The 24173-nt window shown below is 41.3% G+C and overlaps 1 protein-coding gene across 1 annotated transcript in view; it reads right to left on the bottom strand.

Annotated features, from left to right (window-relative positions):
* Positions 1-263: 263 nt before the first annotated feature.
* The window catches only part of DRAM1 (DNA damage regulated autophagy modulator 1), a 46995-nt gene continuing 23085 nt past the window's right edge, over positions 264-24173 (bottom strand). The window contains 5 exon segments of the mRNA XM_043967712.1: positions 264-328; positions 331-385; positions 3459-3517; positions 9819-9996; positions 17847-17989. Of these exon segments, the coding sequence (XP_043823647.1) occupies positions 264-328; positions 331-385; positions 3459-3517; positions 9819-9996; positions 17847-17989 (500 nt within the window).

Here is a 24173-nt window from a genome sequence, read left to right as displayed (position 1 = left end):
AAGAAGACCTGAGTTCAAATCCGAACTCAGACCCTTACTACTTGTATGACCCTTGGCAAGTCACTTAACCCCATTTACCTCATTTTCCTCATCTGTCAATGAGCTGGAGAAGGAAAGGCAAAACCACTGTAGTATCTTTGCCAAGAAAACCCCAAATGAGGTCACAGAGAGTTGGACACAACTGAAAGATGACTGCATGAAGTCATTAGAAAAGACAGAAAATATCCCATATTATAAAATTCAACAGGTTTCTACTGGTTGGCTTATGGCTTCTGCCATGTGACAAATACCCCCTGAAAATCTTGGATGAAAGTCAGGAAGTAGAAATGAAGCCAAACGCCACTGTCCACTCGCAGATCGCGCTCACTACATGATAAATGTAATCCTGGTGGGAATGAGAAACAGACAAAAGACCACTGGAGGGTGAATCCTAAACCATTGCAGGAGCCCTAGAGGCCAGCAGGAAAGAGCTACTCACATCCTTGCACCTTCAGCCATCTCCCCAAGGCCAGGCTCAGAGAGTTAGTTATCAGAAGGACAACAGAAGAGATCTTGACCAACTCTGTCATTTTATAAATGAGAAAGCAGAGGCCGAATTGGGTTAGCATTGGTCTAGAATCTAGACTCTTTATCAGAGGTTCTTAATCCAGGGTCTGTGAACATTAAGAAATTTTTTATTATTATTATTTCAATACAATTGGTTTCCTTTGTAATCCTATTTTATTCATTTTAAAACAATTTTTTTCTGAGAAGGGGTTATGAAATACTTTCCCAGGGATCCAGAATTGCTGCTCCGGGTGGTTCTAAAAATCCCTTCCCCCCACCCCCCCAAGATTCCATGATTCTAAGGCTTTGCAATTTTTTTTTTTTTAGCTGAGGCAGTTGGGGTTAAGTGACTTGCCCAGGGTCACACAGCTAGTAAGTGTTAAGTGTCTGAGGCCGGATTTGAACTCAGGTCCTCCTGAATCCAGGGCCGGTGCTCTATCCACTGTGCCACCTAGCTGCCCCTGCAATTATTTTTGAAGATGTTCATATAAGCTTCCCTGAAGCACTGGGATGAGGGGAGGAATGAATGGGGGAGGAGGATCGTAGCTCTAAAGCTAGAAGGGACCTCAGAATCCGTTGAGTCCAATCTCCTCCTTTTACATATGAGGAAACTGAGTCCCAATGAGGGACCTTCACTGAATGAGGGTGAAATCACTTTCCTAAGGTTTCCCTTGGCAAATTTTACAGGTAGAATTTGAGTGCAGGTCCTCTGGCTTCTAAATCAGTTCTCTTTGGAGTAGTGAAATGCTCTCAAGTTTCCAAGAAAGGATTAACTAACATGTGGAGGAGGCAGTGTATGGTTTTATCTGCTACCCCTTCCATCAACCAGTTGGGCTTTACACAATTTCCCAGCTGCCATCCTTCCTTACACCAAACTTTTTTGGTCTACCAGCAAATCTAATTTTCAATTGGTCCTCTGGTGGACAGAAAGACTTTTGGCATCTTTGACAGTGCTCACAGGATTGAGAGCTGAAATTTTAGAGGTTATCATTTAGTGTAAGATGAGAACACTGAGTCTCAGAGAAGTTGTAACCCAGTCAACGTCACAAAGCATGTCATATTAGGATAGATCTAGAACTGCAAGGGACCCTAGAGGACTTTTAGTCCAATCCTTTCATTTTACAGATGAAGAAACTGAGGTTCAGAATGGCGAAGGGACTTGTCATGCCTCAAGGAAAATGATTTGAGCCAAGCTTACTGCTGCTCTTCAACTGCAATATAGTATCTGCTGCCACTGGCTGGGCCACCTTGGGCAGATGACATCAAGTTCCTTGGCCTCGTGGGTGGGTTGGACTAGACAGGCTCTGAGGTCCCTTCCGGCTCTAGGTCTATGACCCCATAGGGTTGAAATCTCTCAAACAGCCAACGATTTTTAAAAACAGGTTTAATTCAGGCAGCTAGGTGGCACAGTGGATAAAGCACCGGCCCTGGATTCAGGAGGACCTGAGTTCAAATCCGGCCTCAGACACTTAATACTTACTAGCTGTGTGACCCTGGGCAAGTCACTTAACCCTCATTGCCCCGCAAAAACTAAAACAAACAAACAATAAAACAGGCTGGATTTAAACAATGAACCACCAACTGGACCATTTCTTTCTTATCAACAGAGGTAACTGGCATGAAGACAAATACTTCTCCCTAAGCCTCTGGCTGTTCTATTTGGTGATGGTATACCTAGGACAGTATTGGAGATCTATTGCATTCATGGTCAAAGGTTGCCCCCTAGTGTCCACTGTGATGAAAACAACTTGGAGCTGCAAGACTACAGCAGCTGGAAGTTTTCATCAATGGAAAGTAGAAGGAACTTTCCTCAGAATTCAGGTTAGACCCTACCTCAAAACTAAGTTGCTTTCTTTGGGGTTTGGCCTTAATTTCTCAATCTAGAAGACAGAAAAAGTACTTCTTTGGTCATCTTTCCCTCTCTAACATCTGTCCTCATCTGGAGTGGTCTCCAGGTCCCTCACCACTTGTGGTGGCCAATGTTGGGATGTGCTGCAGTTTGATGATGTCCTTCCTAAAATGTGGCACCTGGAACTGAACACAGTATTCCCACACTGATCTGACCAGGGCAAAGGACATGGAGTTTCTCACTTCCTCATTCTGCACACCATAGTTTTCTTAATATAGTCTGAGAATGCATTAGGTTTTTGGGTTCCCTTGTCATACTATTGATTCATATTGAGATTGCACATCACTAAATTTTATTAAAATACTATTTTATGGGGCAGCTAGATGGTGCAGTGGATAAAGCACTGGCCCTGGATTCATAAGGACCTGAGTTCAAATCAGCCTCAGGACACTTGACACTTACTAGCTGTGTGACCCTGGGCAAGTCACTTGACCCTCATTGCCCCGCAAAAAAAAAATACTGTTTTACATCACTCCCTTACTCAAGAACCCTCTGTGCCTTTAATACCCAAGCCAAACTCTTCTACTTTGACTTTGTGGGCTTTCATAGAAGGCAGCAACAGAAAGATTGCTCGATTTAGAGTCAGGACCTTTTCCTGTCTGATAAATTCTCACTTTTTTTTTTTTTTTTGCTGATTTGTCAACTATTTTCCACACCCTAATCATGAGTATTCAATTGCCATCTCTATGCAAATTACTCTTCTATTATTATGCTTAACCCTAACAAACCCTATATTAACCTGGTTTCAGAAGACTTGGGTTCAAATCCTCCCTGAGATGCTTGTGATGGACTTAAACTTTCTGGGCCTCAAGTTTCCTCACTAGTACCATGAGGGATTTTAGACCAGATAGTCTCTGAGGCCCCTTCCCATCCTAAATTAACAATCCTTTGGGATCCACTGTGTTGTTTCTCTAACTCAACATCTTTGCAGATTTTACCCTAATTTCTCCCCCACCAAAGGGCAGGTCAGTCCCCTCTCAACTCAGGGTCAGGAAAGTCTTACCTTTTCATTTGGATTCCATTCCAGTTTCGTTATGGAAATTAGTGAGGCACAGGCAATCACTGAGAAAATAGATGGTAAAGGAAACAACAGTCTGGTAGAAAATAGCTCCTTGGACACCAAAGTTAAGTGGCCTTCTAATAAGAATTTTCTTCTAATAAGATTTTTCGGGTTAAATATACACAATTGCAAAAATAAGCAGCTAAGTCAGTGTCCAGACAATCCTGGGAGAAATAAGGTTGGGAGGGGAGCATTTGGGTTATTTGTGTACCTTTAACAAATGTATGATGGTAGCTGGCAAATGAGAACAAAGAAATACAGGTTATCTCAGTAAATCTTTTCCGATTATTTATCAAAAAAAAACCCTTATAATATGCAGAATGCCTTTATTTATCCAGCTCTTGAAGCATGATGGGAAATCTGCTGGACTTAGGGTGAGAAGCCCTGGGTTTGAATCCTGAATTTACATGATAATGATGATGACGACGACGATGATGCCAACAATGCCAGCAACAATGCCAACAACAACGCCACCACTGACAACAATGACAACATCATTGTCCTCTCACAGCTTCCACATCTTTATTGGAAAGTTAACTACCAAAGATGGCTCCAGGGAGTCATCAGTGGCTATTTTTTTTTCTTAAATGTTTTATTGATCTTTTTCTTTTCTTTTTTTACATCACTATCCCTGGTATTATGCAGACAGTACTATTTCCACTGCCCTCATGCAGCATAAGTGATCCTTCCCATTCCTCAGCAGAACCTTCCCTTGCAGAAGGTAAAATCAAGCAAAACAAACCAACATGGCAGACATATCTGAAAACATGCATGCCACTTGTGACACCACTAGTCCACCACCTCCCAAATCAATAGCTGTTTAAGAAACCTGCATAGAAAGTAGACTAGGACTTAGGAGCCAGTGATAATTCTAATAGAGGATACACTGTTTCTGAAAAGCCACAAATGACTGAAGTAAATTGTTTCATGTCTAGTTTTTTGTTGTTGATTGAAAAGGTTCTCATTGCTATTTTAATATGTATGTATGTATGTATGTATGTATGTATTTACTTATTTATTTTTGCAGGGCAATGAGGGTTAAGTGACTTGCCCAGGGTCACACAGCTAGTGTCAAGTGTCTGAGGCTAGATTTGAACTCAGGTCCTCCTGAATCCAAGGCCAGTGCTTTATCCACTGCGCCACCTAGCTGCCCCTCTCATTGCTATTTTTAATCTTTGCTTTTGTTAGTATTTATTAATTTTGTGATTTAAAATATTTTAAAAATAAATGAAATGGGGTTTTTGTTTATAAGAGAAAGTTCAGTGGGGGAGGGGGAAAGGGGGAAGGTGTGAGGATGACACATACCAAGAAAGACCTAGGGTGCTTAAAAAAAAAAGGCATAAATCATAATCCTAATTGTGCAAATTTTAGAAAGTTTCTCTGCTTCTGTGGCTTCGTTTCCTGATTAGTGGGATGGGGATCAGAATACCTTTACTCTCATAGACATGTTGGGAGGAGACAGGAAAGACTTGGTGAGCAGTTAATTCTTTGGAAGCAAAGCTGTCCTCGTTAGGTTTAGACATCACCATCTTTAACCTGAGGCATTGTGGTACAGAAGGGAAGAGATACTTTATCAATTAAGGAGACCTGGGTTCAAATGTGCTGGGTCACCTTCATTAAGGATTCAACCTCAAGAGCCAGTGGTTTAGTGATTAAATGGCTGGACTTAACAGGCAGGACTTCTGTTGTCATTTAGTGGTTTCGGGCATTTTCGACTCTTTCTGACTCCATTTGGGATTTTCTAGGCAGAGAGACTAGAGTGGTTTGCCATTTCCTTCTCCAGCTCATTTCAGGGAGGAAACAGAGGCAAACAGGGTGAGGTGACTTGCCCAGGGTCACACAGCTACTAAGCATCTGAGGCCGGATTTGAATTCAGGAAGATGACTCTTCCTGGTTCCAGGCCTAGCTCTCTATCCACTGTGTCTGTCCCATGTTAACATCTCACATTTATACTGTTTGCAGAATGATTTACATACGCTATCTCATTAGGTATAGGTATAGGTCTCACAATAACCTTATTGTTCACACCAGGAAAATGAGGATGAGAAAGTTTAAATATCTTCCCCAGGGTCAGAGAGCTTCAAACCCAAGTCATCCTGACCCCAAATCCAACCTTCTTTTTCCAAGATCATGATAGTGTCTCTCATTCACACATCACTGTCTTAAATGTATATAGGTGCTATTATTATTACCATTTTATAGCTAAAGAAACTAAGGCAGACACATTAAATGATTTGCTTGGGGACACACCTAGTAAGTTTATGAGGCTGGATTTAAACTCAGGTCTTTGACTCTAGACCCAGTGCTCTGTCCACTGTGCCACCTACCTGGGTAGAAGATATTGGCTGAAGGAATTGGGGATGATTAGTGTAGGAAGATTGGGGCTGAAGAGTGGTATGACAAGATGGCGGTCTTCAAACTGGTCAAGTGGTGGAGCAATTAGACTTGATCTACTTGGTCATGTCCAACTCTTTGTGACCCCATTTGGGATTTTCTTGGCAAAGACATTAGTGTGATTTGCCACTTTTTTCTCAAGCTGATTTTACAGATGAGGAAACTGAGGCAAATAGTGTTAGGTGACTTGGCCAGGGGCACAAGTGTCTGAGGCCAGATTTGGACTCAGGAAGATGAGTCTTCCTTGACTCCAGGCCTGGTGCTCCATCCACTGCACCACCTAACTGCCTCACTTTACAGATGAAGAAACTGAGAGGCCTAGGGAGGTTACACAACTTTCCCAAGGTCAGTCAGCAAGCAAAAGTACAAGGTTTCAAACTCAGGTCATTAGGGCCAGAAGGGAGCTTAGAAGGCACCTAATCTGCCCCTTAATTTCACAAAAAAAAAAAGTGAGGCCCACAGAAGTCAAATGACTTGTCCAAGTTCACACAGGTATTAAGTAAATGGCACAGGCAGAATCTGAACCCAAGTCTTGTGAGTCCAAATCCAGCACTCTTTTTGGGGGAGGGGGGGCAATGAGGATTAAGTGACTTGCCCAGGATCACACAGCTAGTAAGTGACAAGTGTCTCAGGCCAGATTTGAACTCAGGTCCTCCCGAATCCAGGGCCAGTGCTTTATCTACTGTGCCACCTAGCTGCCCCATCCAGCACTCTTTCTCACTGTACTAGTGTGCTTCCAGAAAAATGGGTGAAATCTGTACAATAAGATTTAGGTTTGACTTAATGAAAATACTTTCTAACAATTATAGTTTTCCTACAGGAAGGCAGTAGATTCCTCTTGAGGTGTTCAAGCAAAGACTGAACACTGGCTTTCTGAGGATCTCAAAGCGGGAATTCTCAGTGAGGTGGACTAGAAGGCTTCGAAGGTCCTTCCCAAGTCTGAGCGCCTGTGACCTGTGAGCTCGGAGCTTTATGTCCAATATTAGCCAAAAATATTTTTACAAAAGGAACATTTTAGGAAGAACGTGGTCTTACCCTATTATTCCATGGACTGAATGAACAAGGTAACCAAGATAGTAAACATGGCCTGTGCCACCTTCTCACCAGGAAGGTTAAACAGTCAGGCTTTCATCATCAATCTCTCTTCCACTCAAGAAAAAACAGGAACCAAAACCTTCTCATGTTCATTTGCAGTAGGTCTACTCCATGCCTTTTGCAGAGAGACTCAGACACGGAGGACCCAAGCACATGACCTATCATCTGACTCGAATCTTACTCATTTGAAAACTGCAAACTACCACCTCAAGGAATTAACCAGCTTCGACCAATCCAGCCGCCATTGTTCTCCAAGTTCTCCCCTCCAAGTTCCTCTTTTTGGTTAAGATTCAGCCGTTTCTATGATACAGCTGCAAGAGAGATTTTGGAAGATGGGAATTTGTATCGCTGTTGTTCCCCATCTCTCAGGCCTTAGAAAGTTTTGCACAGACAGATGCGGAAGATTTCAGAAAATTCCCCTTCACTACTTTCACTTCCCCTCTGGCAGGACCGATGGGCAAATTTCTCTGCTATTTTTACAAAATAACCGTGAATAATCATCATTAGATATATCATCTGCAACATGACTGAGCTGGTCCTGTCTTCGAAATCAACACAATCAGGTTATGTTACTACTTGGATGGGAGACCAGCTGGGAGCAGAGGGTATAGTTTTCTGAAAGGCAATATGGCATACTGGGGAGAGTGCCGGAATTGGAATAAGGAACACCTGGGTTCGAATCCCACCTCTGACATCATCTACTGTGCTAGCTGTGGGACGGCTTCACCTCAAAATAGCCCAGGCTTCAGAAAAAGGCAAATTTGGGGAGAAAAGTATAAATCCTTATTGTGAGAATAATTCCATAGAATTCGGTTAGATGAAAATAATCTTTGGGGAAGGGAATTGGGTGAGGGATGGGAGTTTGGGGTGGTGAAATGGGGAAATCTGGAAGCCTTCAGTTTCTACTTTTATTCACTGAAGGTCACTTAACCTCTCTGGGCCTCAGTTTCCTTTTCTGTAAAATTAGAGAAGATGGCCACTGAGGTCCTTCCTACTGTTAAAACCATGATCCTTGACTGGTAGTTATACATACATGTGTATTTTTCACTTTTAAAGGTTTTCTATCTGGGCCGGGAATTCCAATGCCATAGGGCACTCCCAGAGAGAAAATTCCCTCTATTGATTCAGACTGGCAACTGTTCTGCAACTTTCAGCCTTCAAGATTTACCTGGGTTGCTAAAAGGTTAAAACAGCTTTCCCAAGATCACCCAACCAGTCTGTGTCTGAGAGAGGATTTGAATCCAGATCTTCCTTACTTCAGTGCTTTCTTTCTATGTCAATTTCTACCTCTTGGTATAAAGAGTTGTCAAGTATTTAAACATGAAGGAAAAAGGTCAAAGGATCCTAGATTAAGAAGGGATCTTAGAAGTAATCCTGCAAGAGGAACTGGGTTCAAATCCACCTCTAAATCTGACTACTTGTGACCTTGGACCCTTAAAATTTTCCCTCATCTGTAAAAGGAAGAGGTTGGACTAGAAGGCATCTGAGATTCTGTACAGACCTAGATCAAAGATCCTCCCTTAACCCCCCTCATTTTGCAACAGAGAAAATGAGGCCTAGACTTGCCCAAGTTTTCCAAGATGGTGCAAGGATTTGAACTGAGGTCTTCTAGTCCCTTAAATCTGACACTTTTTGGGGGGGGGGGGAGGCAATTGGGGCTAAGTGACTTACCCAGGGTCACACAGCTAGTAAGTGTCAAGTGTCTGAGGTCAGATTTGAACTCAGGTCCTCCTGAATCCAGGACCGGTGCTCTATCCACTGCGCCACCTAGCCGCCCCCCAAATCTGACAATTCTTATGCAAAACCATGCTGCCCCCAAGATTTTTAGGTCACTTTAATTCCAATTCTTTACAAAAATAACTGATGAGAGAGCTTCAGGGTTGAGGGCTTAGTTGAACTGATGCCTTAAATACAATATCAATATTTGGTGGCCCTCCCTAGAGAGTGCCACCAAATATTGATATTGTGCTACAAAGAAAAATGACATGGGGGCGGCCAGGTGGTGCAGTAGATAAAGCACCGGCCCTGGATTCAGGAGTTCCTGAGTTCAAATCCGGCCTCAGACACTTGACACTTACTAGCTGTGTGACCCTGGGCAAGTCACTTAACCCCCATTGCCCCGCAAAAAAAAAAAAAAATTTACATGACTCATAAAACCGACCCCTCATGAATGAAAGTAGAGAGGGTTCAGGTTTTCATACTTTTCTCCTTTCACCACCCCCAATTCTCCACCTCTCTGCCAATACTCTTCCCCAAAATTATTTCCATCTAACCAAATTCTATGGATATAAGTCTCACACTAAGGATTTACTTTTTCCCCCTAATCTTTTGCCTTTTTCTGAAACCTAGGGGAATTGAAGCCCCAATTTTTAGGATCATAGATATAGAACTGGAAGGGACCAAAGAGAATGTCTATTCCTACCCTCTCATTTTACAGATGAGCAAACTGAGGCCCAGGGTGGTAACGTGACTTGTCTGAGGCCACATAGATAGCAAGGGTCAAGGGTAGATCATGGATGAAGAGCTAGAAGGGACCCTGAGAGGTCACGTAGTTCAACCCTCTCATTTTACAGATGAGAACACTGAGGTAGAGAAGAAAAGGGATTTCCCCATGTGCACAATGGTAGCAAGCATCAGTGCTGGGATCAGGACCTGGATCTTCTGATTCCAGAAGCAGAGCTCTCTCTATGTTCCAACACAGTCACCCCACATTCTTCTCTGCTTCATAAACTTGGAAGGGTTTACAGTGACCCAGTGATCCTGTTTTAACCACTTGTTTTTAGTCCCAGTGATTACTGCATGTCAAAAGGATACTGGGAATAACAGCAGCACATGACACAGCAGAGATGGCCATCCTTATGTGGCAGGTGGAAGGCTTGTTCCACTGCGGGCATGATTTGTAGGAGATGATGGACTGAAGGAGGGTATACATAACACCACAGACAAAAGCCAACAGGGCACCTCCATCATGGACCACGGGAACAGTCAACTCCTAGGGGAGAGAAAAATCAGCATGGAGGTTACAGCCAAGGAGACAATAATGATCAGCTGCTGTGAACAGACAGAGCTTTCTCTTCCAAGAGAAAGACCAATCAAAGACATGGACAAGGCAATGACTCTCTAGCTAAAGAGGAATTTACACAGGGCTCTCAGATTCTCAATGTGCTTTCCATCTAATATGGTATCATAGGCTCATAGGCTGAGAGAAGAGGTCTTAAAAGGGCATGTAGCTCAATACCCATCCATTTTACAAATGAGGAAAGCTGAGGCCAAGAGGGGTGAATTGACTCACCCATCATTGATTCAGAACTGGAAGCAACCTTAAAGACTTTGTAGACCAACACTTCCCATTTTACAAACATGGAAACTGAGGTGAAGAGAAAATTAGTGACTTATTTATGTATGTGTAGATAAGAGTGTATATATATATATATATATATATATATATATATATATATATATATATATATATATATATATATATATGTATGTATGTGTACACAAATGTGTATAAAAGCTTGGGTGTATATGCATGTATGTGTATGCATATATAGATAGATACATAGGACACAGCCAATTCATGAACTTTGTTTTCCTTGAATATGCATATTTTTACAAGGGTTTTGTTTTTCTTTCTCTTTCTTTGGAAGGGAAAGAGGAATGAAAGATTTTCATTAATTTATTAATATTCATTAGTACAAAATCCATTAATCCATCAGTAAATGAAGTGGATTTTCATTTATTTAAAAAAGATTAGATAAGAAAAAATTTTTTATTATTAGAGACATTTATCCGAAAGCAGGAATGGATATAGGGAGAAATCTACACAATGTAAAAACAAGATAAATCAATAAAATCTGTCTTCATTTTTTTGGGGGGGTGGGGGGCAGGGCAATGAGGGTTAAGTGACTTGCCCAGGGTCACACAGCTAGTAAGTGTTAAGTGTCTGAGGCCGGATTTGAACTCAGGTCCTCCTGAATCCAGGGCCAGTGCTCTATTCACTGCACCACCTAGCTGCCCCGGCCTCAGACACTTAACACTTACTAGCTGTGTGACCCTGGGCAAGTCACTTAACCCCAGTTGCCTCACCAAAAAAACCCAAAAAAACAAAACTAAAAAACAAAGACTGCTGAGACATTGACCTAGAAGAAGTCAAAGCCAAAAGGCATATTTTTACACTATAAGAAATGATAGATACAGACTTTGGAAAAGCAATGGGCAAAAGTGTATGAACTAAGGTTTAAAAAAAGCAGAAACAGAGGATTTGGGTTCAAATGCTGCCTCTGAAACTACCTGTGTGACCTTAGGAAAGTGACTTAATCTCTGTGAGCCTCAGTTTCCTCATCTCTAACAGATTGAGGTCTCTTTCTGCTCTAAATTTATGAGTCTATGAAACCCTTGTTGAATCAAATCAAATCCAACTATCTCATTTCCCATATGGGGAAACTGAGATAAATGACTTGCCTGAGGTCACAAGGGTAGAAAGTGTCAAAAATAGGATTTGAATTCATTCAGATTTTCCAGAGCAATGAAACCAGATATAGAACAGGAAGGAAAATGAGAGGTCATCTAGTCTAATCCCCTTATTTTACAGATTTAAGAAACTGAGGTCCAGAGAAATTAAGTAATTTGCCCAGAGTCACATACATAATCCAACATCCCGCCAAAAAAATTTTTTTGAGTTCTCATTAGTGATTCTTTAAAGCAACTTCAATGCGATGTTGATAACTCAATGGCACCTGTGTCAATCAGAGAGCTAGCATACAAAGTCCCAATAAGATATAAACTATCCTATATGTAGCTCTTCTCTAACCAGCTCCCCAGAGCCTAGGATGGTGCTAGGAATCAGTTAACTCTGTCTCTGGCCAGCCACTGCTGGGAGATGTGGAATGGAGAGGCTGACATCCCAGGGCTAATAACAACACCACTCCCTGGTTCTTTGTTTTCCTGGAGATGGAAATCTGGTAGGTGTTGATGCCCCAGGTTTGTTGACCCACTTAGTAAGCTCCATAGAAGTGAGCCCAGAGCACTGCAGAGCTTGGCTGGACTTCTGCATTGCTCGGAGGAGCCCCAGCTTTGGCTCTGGGATTGTTTTTTTCTAAAGTGAGGAAGCCTGAGAAGAATTTAAGAAACTTGACAAGTTTGAAAATGTGGCAGCCTGTGGGTTTCCTTTCCGCGAATGCATGGCCCCTTTCTGAGTATCACTTCCTCCTTCCAGACCATGGGGAGAGAACCTGAAGTTTACTTGGGCACAGCAAGACCTGGATGGCTATATGGGCTCAACCTCAGAAATGATATCCAGTAAATCAAGGTCGATGGAATTAAAATGAGGCTAGGGAAAAAAAAATCATGGTAAGCACTTGGAAAACCTTAAGACACCACATAAAGGTTAGCTTATGATGAGAATGAGGAGGAAGTTGATGGATGACAATCAAATCCCAATTTCTAGAGAAGCAGATGAATAAAGAACATGAGAATTCATAGCAATCAACCTATCCTCCTGTATTTTGCTTTGGTCATGACCTGGGCTTTCATTGAAACAGAGGACTTGAGGCAGCCAGCTGGTGCAGTGAATAGAGGACCAGCCCTGCAGTCAGGAGGACCTGAGTTCAAATTTGGCCTCAGACACTTACTAGCTTTGTGACCCTGGGCGAGTCACTTAACCATGGGAGGGAGGGAGGGAGGGAGGGAGGAAGGAAGGAAGGAAGGAAGGAAGGAAGGAAGGAAGGAAGGAAGGAAGGAAGGAAGGAAGGAAGGAAGGAAGGAAGGAAGGAAGGAAGGAAGGAAGGAAGGAAGGAAAGGAAGGAAAGGAAGGAAGGGAAAGAGGGAGGGAAGAGGGAGGGAGGGAGAGAGGAAGGAAGAGAGTCCCTCTACCAATGCCAGTTGGTACTGTGTTTGCTACTTGCAGCCTTAGAGAAATGCCTGAGGCACTGAGGGCCTAGGTGACTTGCCTTGGATCACACAGCCAGTATGGGTCAGATGTGAGACTAACTCAGGGCAGCCCCTGCTGCCTCTCTTCCTCTTTTATCTTCTTATCTGTTTCAAATATTTCATATTAAAACAACAACAAATGAAGCCAAATACAAGTATAGTATTGTTGCATGTTTAATGGTGATGTAATTTCATTTGATCTAACAAACATTTATTAGGCACTTACTACTAAGCATGATGAGAAACAATAATAAAGGAAATAAGCCTCTCCCCAACAAGGCATATATACATATTTTGTTATGCAAGAGGCAAATGGGTGTGATAATAGTAGATAGAATTTATATAGCATTTAAAAGCATACAAAGCTACTTACAAATATGATTTCTTTTTTTTAATCCTCACAACAGCCCTAGGAGATGGGTGCTATTATTATCCCCACTCTACACATGGGGAAACTGAGGCAGACAGGGTAAGTGACTTGCATGGGTTCACATGGCTAATCAATGTCTGAGTCCAAATCTGAACTCAGGACATTCAGGATCCAGGCCCAGTGTTTCTGTCCATGGTCCTACCTGCATGCACTATATCTAGGATAGTGGTAAAAAGGTTGGTCCTCAAAACAGGAAGACTTCCCCTTGACACACACTGGCTTTGTGACTCTAGGTAACCTCTCTGCGTCCCCAGGGAACTTTTATTTATTTTATTTATTTTTTGTTTATTTAAAGTTTTGAGTTCCAAATTCTATCCCTCTCTCACTCTGTCCCTCTCTACCCTCCCTCCTTGCTGAGGTGGTAAGCAATCAGATATAGCTTACACATGTGCAATTGGAACTTTCTAAGACTGACCTGCATGGATAGAGGGAGTTTCCTGATGGGGGAGGTCCCTAGGCCAGTGAAGTGGCAGGTATGGGCCAATAAGGCCGGCAGTGATAATAACACTAGCATTTATGTATCGCCTCAGAGTTTATAAAGCACTTTATATATAATCTCATTAAGTCAAAATGTTTCCTCTTATTTAATTAACATATATCATTTAGATATTGATCTGAGAATTAAACTGATATTAAACTCAGAATTAAAACATTACCCCTAGCAGCCAAAAGAAAAAATTATGTCTTCCCCTTTGTTGTAAGAATCAGTTGACATGGGGCAGCTAGGTGGCACAGTGGATAAAGCACCGGCCCTGGAGTCAGGAGTACCTGAGTTCAAATCCGACCTCAGACACTTAACACTTACTAGCTGTGTGACCCTGGGCAAGTCACTTAACCCCAATTGCCTCTAAAAAAAAAGAAAAAAAGAAAAAAATCAGTTGACATAATGGATGTGAAGCACTTTGCAAACTTTAAAATCCTATATAAATGCTAGTAGTAGTACTATTACTAATATGACTTTCCTTAACGCACTACTTTTCCCACTGAGGGTAAATAGTGCCCATGATTCCTTGTATAGCTTAGCACTAAGAAGTTTAAGATACCCTCAACTCTAAACTGCCTCTATGGGCAACTAGGCAGCACCATAGTGCATAGAGAGCCAGCCTGGAGTCAGGAAGACTCATCTTCTGAATTCAAATCCTCACCTCAGGCACTTATTAGCTGTAAGACCCTGGGCAAGTCACTTAACCCTCTCTCAGTTTCCTCATCTGTAAAATAAGCTGAAGTAGGAAATGGCAAACCACTCCAGTTTCTTTGCCAAGAAAACCCCACACAGGGTCATGAAGAGTCAGACATGACTGAAACTACTGAACAACAAACAGTCTCTATTTACATGATCATTTCTAATTTCTCACACCATTTTTTTTTTTTTTGGTTTGGGTAGTTAAGTGAGGAGGTAAGTTTTGGGTGATCAATAAAATTAGCATGATATCTTCTCTATAGCGACCTGTCATAAAACCAACTTAGCAAAATTGTATATTTATCTAATTGGCAGGCTAAGAAAGCCATAGAATCATGTGCCTCAATTAGAAGTTACAGAGAAAGTTAACTAGTTACCTTCAGACAACAAATTGACGGGCATTTATTAAGTGTTTACTGAATTCCAGGAATTATGCTAAGCCATACACAGTTTTACTTAGACTCAATGTCTGGATTGTGTTTACAGGTGGTGGGTCCACCTAATTAATACATTTGGCTCCTACCTAGTCCCAGCATTGTCACTAACTGACCAAGTGACCTCAAAAAATCCCAGTGTCCAAGTTTTCTTATTTGGAAAATGAGGTGGTTACAATGACTACAATAATGTAAATGAACAGAACAAAGACAGATGCTAAATAGCTGCATGAACTAGTCAGAGCCTCAAATACTAACTGAGATAGGAAGGGCTGGGTTCAAATCCCACATTTAACACATACTGACTGAGTGACCTTGGGCAAGTCACTGAAAATGTCACTACCCCAGGCAACAGATGAGGAAATGGCGATTCTGTTCTCTGCCCTCTCCCCCCACCTTTTGCTGAAGATCTTAGAGAATACAGGCTGGGCAATGATGAATGCAAAGAAAGACAGGACCAATCACTGTGTCAACTGGTTTTGCTTAAATATTTTTCCTTGTTAAAAGAAAATACACAGTATATGTGTGTGCCACTGTGCTAGGATCGAGGAAGCAAGAGGGATGCAATGCTAACCTCTAGAAATAAATGATATAAAAACAAAAGGCATCAAAACCAATTATTTATTAAGGTGGGGGAAGCAATTATAGTTAAGTGACTAGCCCAAGGTCACTCCACTAGTAAATGTGTGAAGCTGGATTTGAACTCATCTCCTCCTGACTACAGGGTCAGTGCTCTATCCACTGACACCAAGCTGCCCCTAATGAAGATTAGTTTTAGAAATAAATTAATTAAAGGAGTATTTCGAACTAATTGATCTTTAAGGTCACATCTAACAGCACTTTGGGGAAAACCTGACATCAGAAGTTCAAGATATGTAATTTATTTTTAAAGATCATTATCAAAAAGCAAAACTCTAACATTTCCAGAAACTCACAGAGCAAATATGTTCAGAATGGAGTAGAGCATTAGTCTTGAAAACAGAGGACTTGAATTCATATTCTACCTCTGTTGCTTACTACTGGGGCAAGTCACTTAACCAACCTGGGCTTCTGTTTCCTTATTTGTAAAATGAGAGGGTTGAAATAGATGGCCTCAAAGGTCCCTTCTAGTTCCAGGTATTGCAGCTTTCTGTTCACTCAAAACATTCCATTTCTCTGGAAAAGGGAACTGTAATTGGCATGACCAAACTTCACTCACTGTTATCTTTCCACGCCTTTGTTTGATTTTTTGACCATGCCTTCTGACATGGGGCTTAAGAGAAATCAGAAGTTTCTTTGTGAGAAGCAAAACCAAAGATGACTAGATAACAGGACAGACATAACAAGGAGTCAAGGGACTATTAATGCTTAGATTGACCAACTAGATATCAGGACAGACATACCTAAGAAGTAAGGGGAGATAAAATTCTATAGCAGAAAGTCAATTAGGTGTGACTACTACCTGACTGGAGCAGAGAGACAGAAATAACCCAAAAGGTCAGGACCATCATTTCAAAAAAAATCCTCAACTCTCAGGGATACAGCAAGTATCCAAGCTTTCCCCACCCCACCCCAAAAGGGAACTTTCCAGTTTTCAAGTGGACACCCCATCTATCCTCTATAAAAGCTTGTGCCTTCCCTCTGTTCCAGGAGGAGAATGTTTCTAAGCCCTCCTCTCTTGGGGTGAAGTCTTTGACTTCCCACTGGGTCACTTTTTTTAGCGCCAAATAAAAAACCACCTTAATTCTAATTGGACTGTGTGTGAGTGTAATTCTTTATTGAGGAATACCTAAGAACCACCACCTCTCCCCAGTGACACCTTCTTTTGTCCACTTGTTTCAGCAAGAAACACATTGAACTGTTAATATGAATATATGGATCACCTGGATTTGATGGAGGTGCCTTCTTATCAAAAAGTATTTTTTATGAAACCCTGGATTAATAGGAGTGAAATGTCCTTCAACTGAACTCCAAAACTGAACCCAGATAGCTAGCAGATAAAAGACCATACCTAGCGACTTCTTTTCCCTCAGTTTAGTAAGTCCCTATTTTATGGTGACATCTGGGCATCCTCAGTCTTGCCAAACCCTTTTTGGAATCCTGTAATCTTATCATGATGCTTCAGTATTTTCTCCATATTTGTTATAACTGAAATTGTTCTGTATCATAGTATTGTAACTGACAATTCTCTGTAACCCATGGGCAAAGAAACCTTAAAAACCTTTAGAAGGAGGGGGTCTCTGAGCTTCCCTCTTGGGAGGGGAGTCTCCACATGATCATGTGTTATATATTTCTTTTTTCTTTCTTTCTTTCTTTTTTTTTTGGTGAGGCAATTGGGGTTAAGTGACTTGCCTAGGGTCACACAGCTAGTAAGTGTTAAGTGTCTGAGGCTAGATTTGAACTCAGGTCCTCCTGACTCCAGGGCCGGTGCTCTATCCACTGCACCACCTAGCTGCCCCTATATATTTCTTATTGGGACAAAATATTAAATTAATATTATGTTTATTTTTTTGTCTGTCTCTGATCTGGTTTGTCTTGTAGGAGATATTAAATTCTCTGATCTGGTTCTTAACTATGTTCTCTGATCTGGTTATTATATTTGTAGGAGGACAGGTATGGGAACACATTGTAGGAACTATTATAAGATATTATCATTTCTCTGATCTGTTTATTAATTTTTAGGAGAGATTAAAGATTATTCCTCTGATCTGTTTGTAGGAGACAGGCAGATACAAAAACTATATTTTAATATTCTACAGAACCAAATACATACATACATATACACATACACGCATCCATACATGCAAATAGATATCTATATATATGTATAAGTATATATAATAAATATTATATTAATGGGTTGTTGTTGTTTTCTAACTTATCCATACCTGAAAATTGGCTACAATGCCCATTCCAATACAGCCCACCAATCCAAGGACTAATGATACCATGTTAACAATTGGACTACTGAAAAAAGAAGTTTGATTTTGCTTCTCCACAATTTTATATCTTGTGTACATGGTGGCTGCACCTGAAAAAAAAACATTTTTATTATAAAACATTTATAAGAGGTGTTTAAAAAAAAAGATATTCGAACAATTCTTTGACTCAAACATTTTTGTGAACCTTCAAAATTATTTTCAAAATACAGAGAAATATCTAAGGCTTGGTGGAAAAAACAGACCTTCAGATTTCAGTACATAATGGGATACAGAAAGTTCCCATGATGATCAAAAAACAATTTCATTTATAAAGTAATTGTTCTCTCTCTGCTTAAGATTTGAGCAGACATTCCTGCCTGCCCACTTACCTGGTGGCACTGTAGGGCCCAAATTTGACCCCTAGTTTGACCCCACTGTTTGTTCAAAATCAAGTAATTTATCTAGCTCCTAAGGCCCAAGACCAGGTGAATGTATTCCTGCCTGGGGAAAGAGGGAGAGGGAGGAGGGGGAAGGGTCTCCTTTTCATTGCTCATTCACAGCTCCCTGCTCTCCTTTTGTCTACCTCCCACACCACAGGAAAAACATGCCTTCATAGATAAATGACAGAGTAGGGCTACCAGTCAGTCAGTCAGTCAGTCAGTCAATAAGCATTTATAAAGCACCCACTATGGGCCAGCCACTTTGCTAAATGCTGGGGGTGCAAAAAGAAGCAAAAGATGGTCCCTGCACTCAAGGAACTCATATTTTTATCCTAAGCCCCATATCATATTGAATAGGGGAGGCAATGAGCAAAGAAATACGTAAGCTATGTACAGGATAAGCAGGAAATCATTAACAGAGAGAAGGCACTAGAATGAAGAAGAGTGGGGAAAGGATTCCTGTAGAGGGTGGTATTTTAGCTGGAGCTTGGAAGCCAAGGAAGCCAGAGGGCACAGGTGAGGAGGGAGAGTATCCCAGGCATGGGGGACAGCCAGAGAAAATGCCCAGAACCAGGAGATGTTTGTGGGATACGAGAAGGCCAGAGTCACTGGATCAAAGAGTACATGGTGGGGGCAGCTAGGTGGCACAGTGGATAAAGCACCAGCCCTGGATTCAGGAGGACCTGAGTTCAAATCTGACCTCAGACACTTGACACTTACTAGCTGTGTGACCCTGGGCAAGTCACTTAACCCCCATTGCCCCACAAAAAAAAAGTACATTGTGGGGAGTAGAGTACAAGAAAACTAAAAGGGAAAGAGGGGGCTTAGATTATGAAGGGCTCTGAACACCAGATAATTTCTTATCGCCTAGAGGTGATAGGAAGCCACCCGATTTTTGTGAGTAGGGAAATGATAGGATCTGTGTTTTAGGAAAAGCTCTTTAGTAGCTGAATGGAGGATTGACTAGAGTAGACAGAGACTCCCAGCAGGCAGAGGGCCAAAAACATGACGTGGGTGAGCAGTTTTTGTTTGGTTTTTTGAGGCAATTGAGGTTAAGTGACTTGCCCAGGGTCACACAGCCAGTAAGTGTTAAGTGTCTGAGGTCGGATTTGAACTCATGTCCTCCTGATTCCAGAGCCGGTGCTCTATCCACTGTGCCACCTAGCTTCCCCCAGTGGGTGAGCTTTTGACTTGCTGATGAATTTAAGTGAGGCAGAGCTGAGAAAAGTCAACTGGGAAGAGTCAGCCTCACTCTTTTCTCCAGAGTCCAGTGTCAAGACAAAAGTCAATGACTAGTGAAGGCCAAGGATGCAGTAGATGACCCAGGCCTTTGTTTGTCTGAGGCAATCCATTCGATGACTAAGGGCTAGGTGAGAATTGAGATAATAGATGGATTAATTTACTATCACAAAAATATCAATGGGGAGGGGAAGATACCCTCCTCCCCAAGTTTCTGACTAGAACAGAAAAGAATTGTTATTTACAATAGTTCTAAGCCATCAAAACCTAAAGGATTAGCCCAAGAGGCTTGGGTTGGGGGCTATTATTGGCAATTCAAAGAAAGCCAGAATGATTTGGATTTAAAGACACAGTCAAGTAGCTCCATTTGAAACACAATGGGTTGGTCCAGAGAATCAAAGGGGGCAGTGTCAGAGGAGAGAAGGGGTGTGAAATTGGCCCTGGTAACAGATTGGGGCATAGTAAGTGAGGAGTCAAGGATTTACCTCTATCAAAAAAGATGAGTAAGGGGCAGCTAGGTGGCTCAGTGGATAGAGCACCAGCTCTGGATTCAGGAGTACCTGAGTTCAAATCCGACCTCAGACACTTAACACTTACTGGCTGTGTTACCCTGGGCAAGTCACTTAACCCCAATTGCCTCACAAAAAAATAAAAGATGAGTAAATGCTGATGTCCAATCATAAGGCATAAGCTTATAGATCCAAGGCTGGAAGGGACCTGGGAGGCCACCTAAAATCCAGTCCCTTCATTTTACAGTTTAGGAAAGTGAGGTCAGGGGAACCATTTGCAATGGCTTTATCTGTCCCAGGTTACAGAGGATCATAAAATGAGAGGTTCTAAGGATAAGCAGGTGAATTTCAGAAAAACCTGGAAAGATTTACATGAACTGATGCTGAGTGAGATGAGCAGAACCAGGAGAACATGGTACACGATATCAACAACATTGTGTGATGATCAAGTGTGATAGACTTAACTCTTCTCTGCAGTGCAATGAACCAAGATAATTCCAAAGGACTCATGATGGAAAATGCTCTCCACATCCAGAAAAAAGAACCGTGGAATCTAGATGCAGATTGAATCATACTGTTTCTACTTTGTTGTTGTTGTTTTCTTTTTTGAGGTTTTCCCCTTGTGTTCTGATTCTTCTTTCACAACATGACTAATGCAGAAATATGTTTAATATGATTGTACATATCTAACCTATATCAGACTGCTTGCTGTCTTAGGGAGGAGGGAGGGAGAGAGGAAGAAAAATTTGGAACTAGAAAGCTTATGAAAACAAATGTTGAAAAATATCTTTACATGTAACTAGAAAATAATAAAATACTTTTATGATTAAAAAAAAAAGATGAGAGGTTCTAAGGTTGGAAGGGACCTCAGAGGCCACCTAATAGCCAATCCCCTCATTGTACAGATCTTGGCACCAAAAGGGACCTCAGGGGCAGCTAGGTGGCACAGTGGATAAAGCACTGGCCCTGGATTCAGGAGGACCTGAGTTCAAATCCGGCCTCAGACACTTGACACTTACTAGCTGTGTGACCCTGGGCAAGTCACTTAACTCTCATTGCCCTGCAAGAAAAAAAAAAGGGACCTCAGTGGGCATACAATCTGTTATGATGGAGGCTGCCTTATTATCCAAAAGGATTTATGAAATTCTGGATTAACAGGAGCAAAATACCCTCCAACTGAACTACAAACTGAACCCAGAGATAGCTAGCCAGATAAGTTGCTATCTGCTGACTTCTTTCCCCAGGATAGTAAATCCCTATCTTGTAAAAATATATGGGCATCCTCATCCTTCCCAAACCCCTCCCCCCCTTTTTTTGGTTCCATTAAGTCAAACTATCAAACTGATGGTATTTCCTACATTCTTGTTATAACTGAAATTGTTAAACTCATTTGACCCATTCTTGTCATAGTATTTGCTTTTAGGTTGATTTGTATTATGCTAATGAAACTGATATCACCCTGTAACCAGTGAGCAAAGAAACCTTATTTACCCTCAGAAAGAGGAAGTCTTTGAGCTCCTTCCTTGGAAGGGGTCTCCACATGATTCATGCCTGCTTGTTCTCTTGACAAATAAATTGGTACTATGTTTTCCCTGTCTGTCTCTGATCTGGTTTTTCCTGTAGGAGACATTATGAACATAATGTCTCTGATCTGTTTGTTGGGTTTTTTCCCCCTTTTTTGTAGGGGACAGGCATAAAAACAAAAATGGACAACTCCAACTCTCTCATTTACCAATAAGAGATGGAGGCCCCATTATGGTGAAGCACCCTGCTCAAGGTCACCCAAAGTAGCTAAGTGGCAGAATGGGAATTTGCACTCAGATCCTCTGATTCTATGGTTGGCCCTTTTTCCACTGTATCATCCTGCTACCTCCATAAATTTCTCTCTTTACACATCACTAAAAATCCACAAATCTATATCTATATCAGAGGCCATCTACTTCAACTCCATTATTTCTCAAATAAGGAAACTGAAGGAACCCAGACCTAGAGATGGAAGGACCTCAGAGGCCAGCTAGTCTTTTTACAGATGAAGAAACTGAGTCCTAGAGATGGTAAGTGACTTGCCCAAAGCTACATAGGTAACAAGCTTCAGAATGGGATTTGAACCCAAGTTCTTTTTGTTTGTTTGTTTGTTTGTGTTTTTTGGGGGGCAGGGCAATGAGGGTTAAGTGACTTGCCCAGGGTCACACAGCTAGTAAGTGTCAAGTGTCTGAGGCTGGATTTGAACTCAGGTCCTCTTGAATCCAGGACCAGTGCTTTATCCACTGCACCATCTAGCTTCCCCTTGAACCCAGGTTCTTGATTCCAGCCAGGTGGTGGTGTTTTTTTTCTGCCACTGTAAAACATTGTCTCTAGGAACCCAGTCTAAAGTCCTCCTTACCAAAGGCTGTCAGATATAATGCCTGAGTGATCCAACCTCAGAAGAGTTGAGTTTGGGGAAGGAAACATTTCCCTTCTTCAAGGAAAGCATGAAGGAAAGAAGAAATGAGTCACAACCAGGCAACAGTTATTTTAACTATTTTAGGACTGAAATGGAGTGTCATCACATAGTTAATCTGGTTAATGGATGACCAAGTGAATAGGAAGATTGTCTGGTCAGCTACTTGGGACACATGCTTTAAGAATGAAAAAATGCAAAAGTTTTCCCATCCAGTGACAATGTGGTTATTTTCCTGTTTATCCAGCAGAGGGCAGGAATTGTGACCCAACAGACTTAAAAATTACTAGGACCAAAGGAACTCAGAAGTAGTGAAAGACATTATGTTTGCCCAAGGGAACAATGCAGAGATTGGCATGGCATTAGTAACAGCAAATATTGGTATTATTATTAATTGCATTTATGTAGCGCTGGAAGACTTGCAAAGCACTTTACTAATATCATCTCATTTTATTCTCATAACACTCCTGGGAGGCAGGAGCTATTATTATCCCCAGACTGAGAGGAGTAAGAGATTTGCCCAGCATTACAGAGGTAGTAAGAGTATGAGGCAGGATTCAAACTCAGGTCTTTCTGATTCTAAGTTCAAAGTTTTACTTAACATGACTATTCATATTTCTTAGAAGGGATTTATCTCTTTTTTCTCAGTTGGAGGAATTTGAAGGGGAGAAAGTCTAGTGATCATGGAGGGAGGGAGGGAGGGAAGAAAGAGAGGGAGGGAGGGAATAGAGGAAGGGAGGGAAGGAAATGAAGGAAGGAAGGAAGGAAGAAAGGAAGGAAGGAAGGAAGGAAGGAAGGAAGGAAGGAAGGAAGGAAGGAAGGAAGGAAGGAAGGAAGGAAGGAAGGAAGGAAGGAAGGAATTTTGAAACATTAAAAGAAATATACCAGAAGCAACAGGAAGACATTCAAAAGGAAACATAGATAAGTACATTTTGAAAATAACATGTTGAATTTATTATATAACTTTAAAAAAAGCTGTAGATAATAGACATTCAGAGATACACATACAGTCATCTGTTTCTGTTTTGATGTTAAAAAGTATACTCCTTTTTCTTTTTCTGTTTACAAACAAATCAGAGGATCTCATAGTCCATTCAGTCTGTCAAATTTTGTTTCTGTACCTGTCCTCCTACAGAAAAAAACAGATCAGAGAACTACTAGGGGAAAACATAGTACCAGTTTGTTTGTCCAAAGAACAAGCAGGCATGAATCATGCAGAAACCCTGAAGATTCTCTCTTTCTGAGGGTATATAAGATTTCTTTTCTCACTGGTTACAGGGTGTTAGTTTCATTAGCATGATACAAATCAACTTAAAAGCAAACACTATGACAAGAATGTATAAAATACCAATCAGTCTAACAATTTCAACTATAACAAGAACATATGGCATATCAATCAGTATGATAGTTTGACTTAATGGAAACACTATGATAAGATTATATGATTCCAAAAAAAGTGGGTTTGGCTAGGATGAGGATGCCCAGATGTTTTTACAAAATAGGGACTTACTACCCTGGGGAAAGAAGTCAGCAGATAGGGACTTATTTGCTAGCTATCTGGGTTCTGTTTGGAGTTCAGGCAAAGGGCATTTTGCTCCTATTAATCCAGGGTTTCATAAAATCCTTTTGGATAATAAGGCAGGTCCATCAAATCCAGGTGATCCAT

This window comes from Dromiciops gliroides, chromosome 5, assembly GCF_019393635.1.
Source record: "Dromiciops gliroides isolate mDroGli1 chromosome 5, mDroGli1.pri, whole genome shotgun sequence".
In the NCBI taxonomy this organism is placed as follows: domain Eukaryota; kingdom Metazoa; phylum Chordata; class Mammalia; order Microbiotheria; family Microbiotheriidae; genus Dromiciops; species Dromiciops gliroides.
This window is presented reverse-complemented; position numbering and strand designations above follow the sequence as displayed.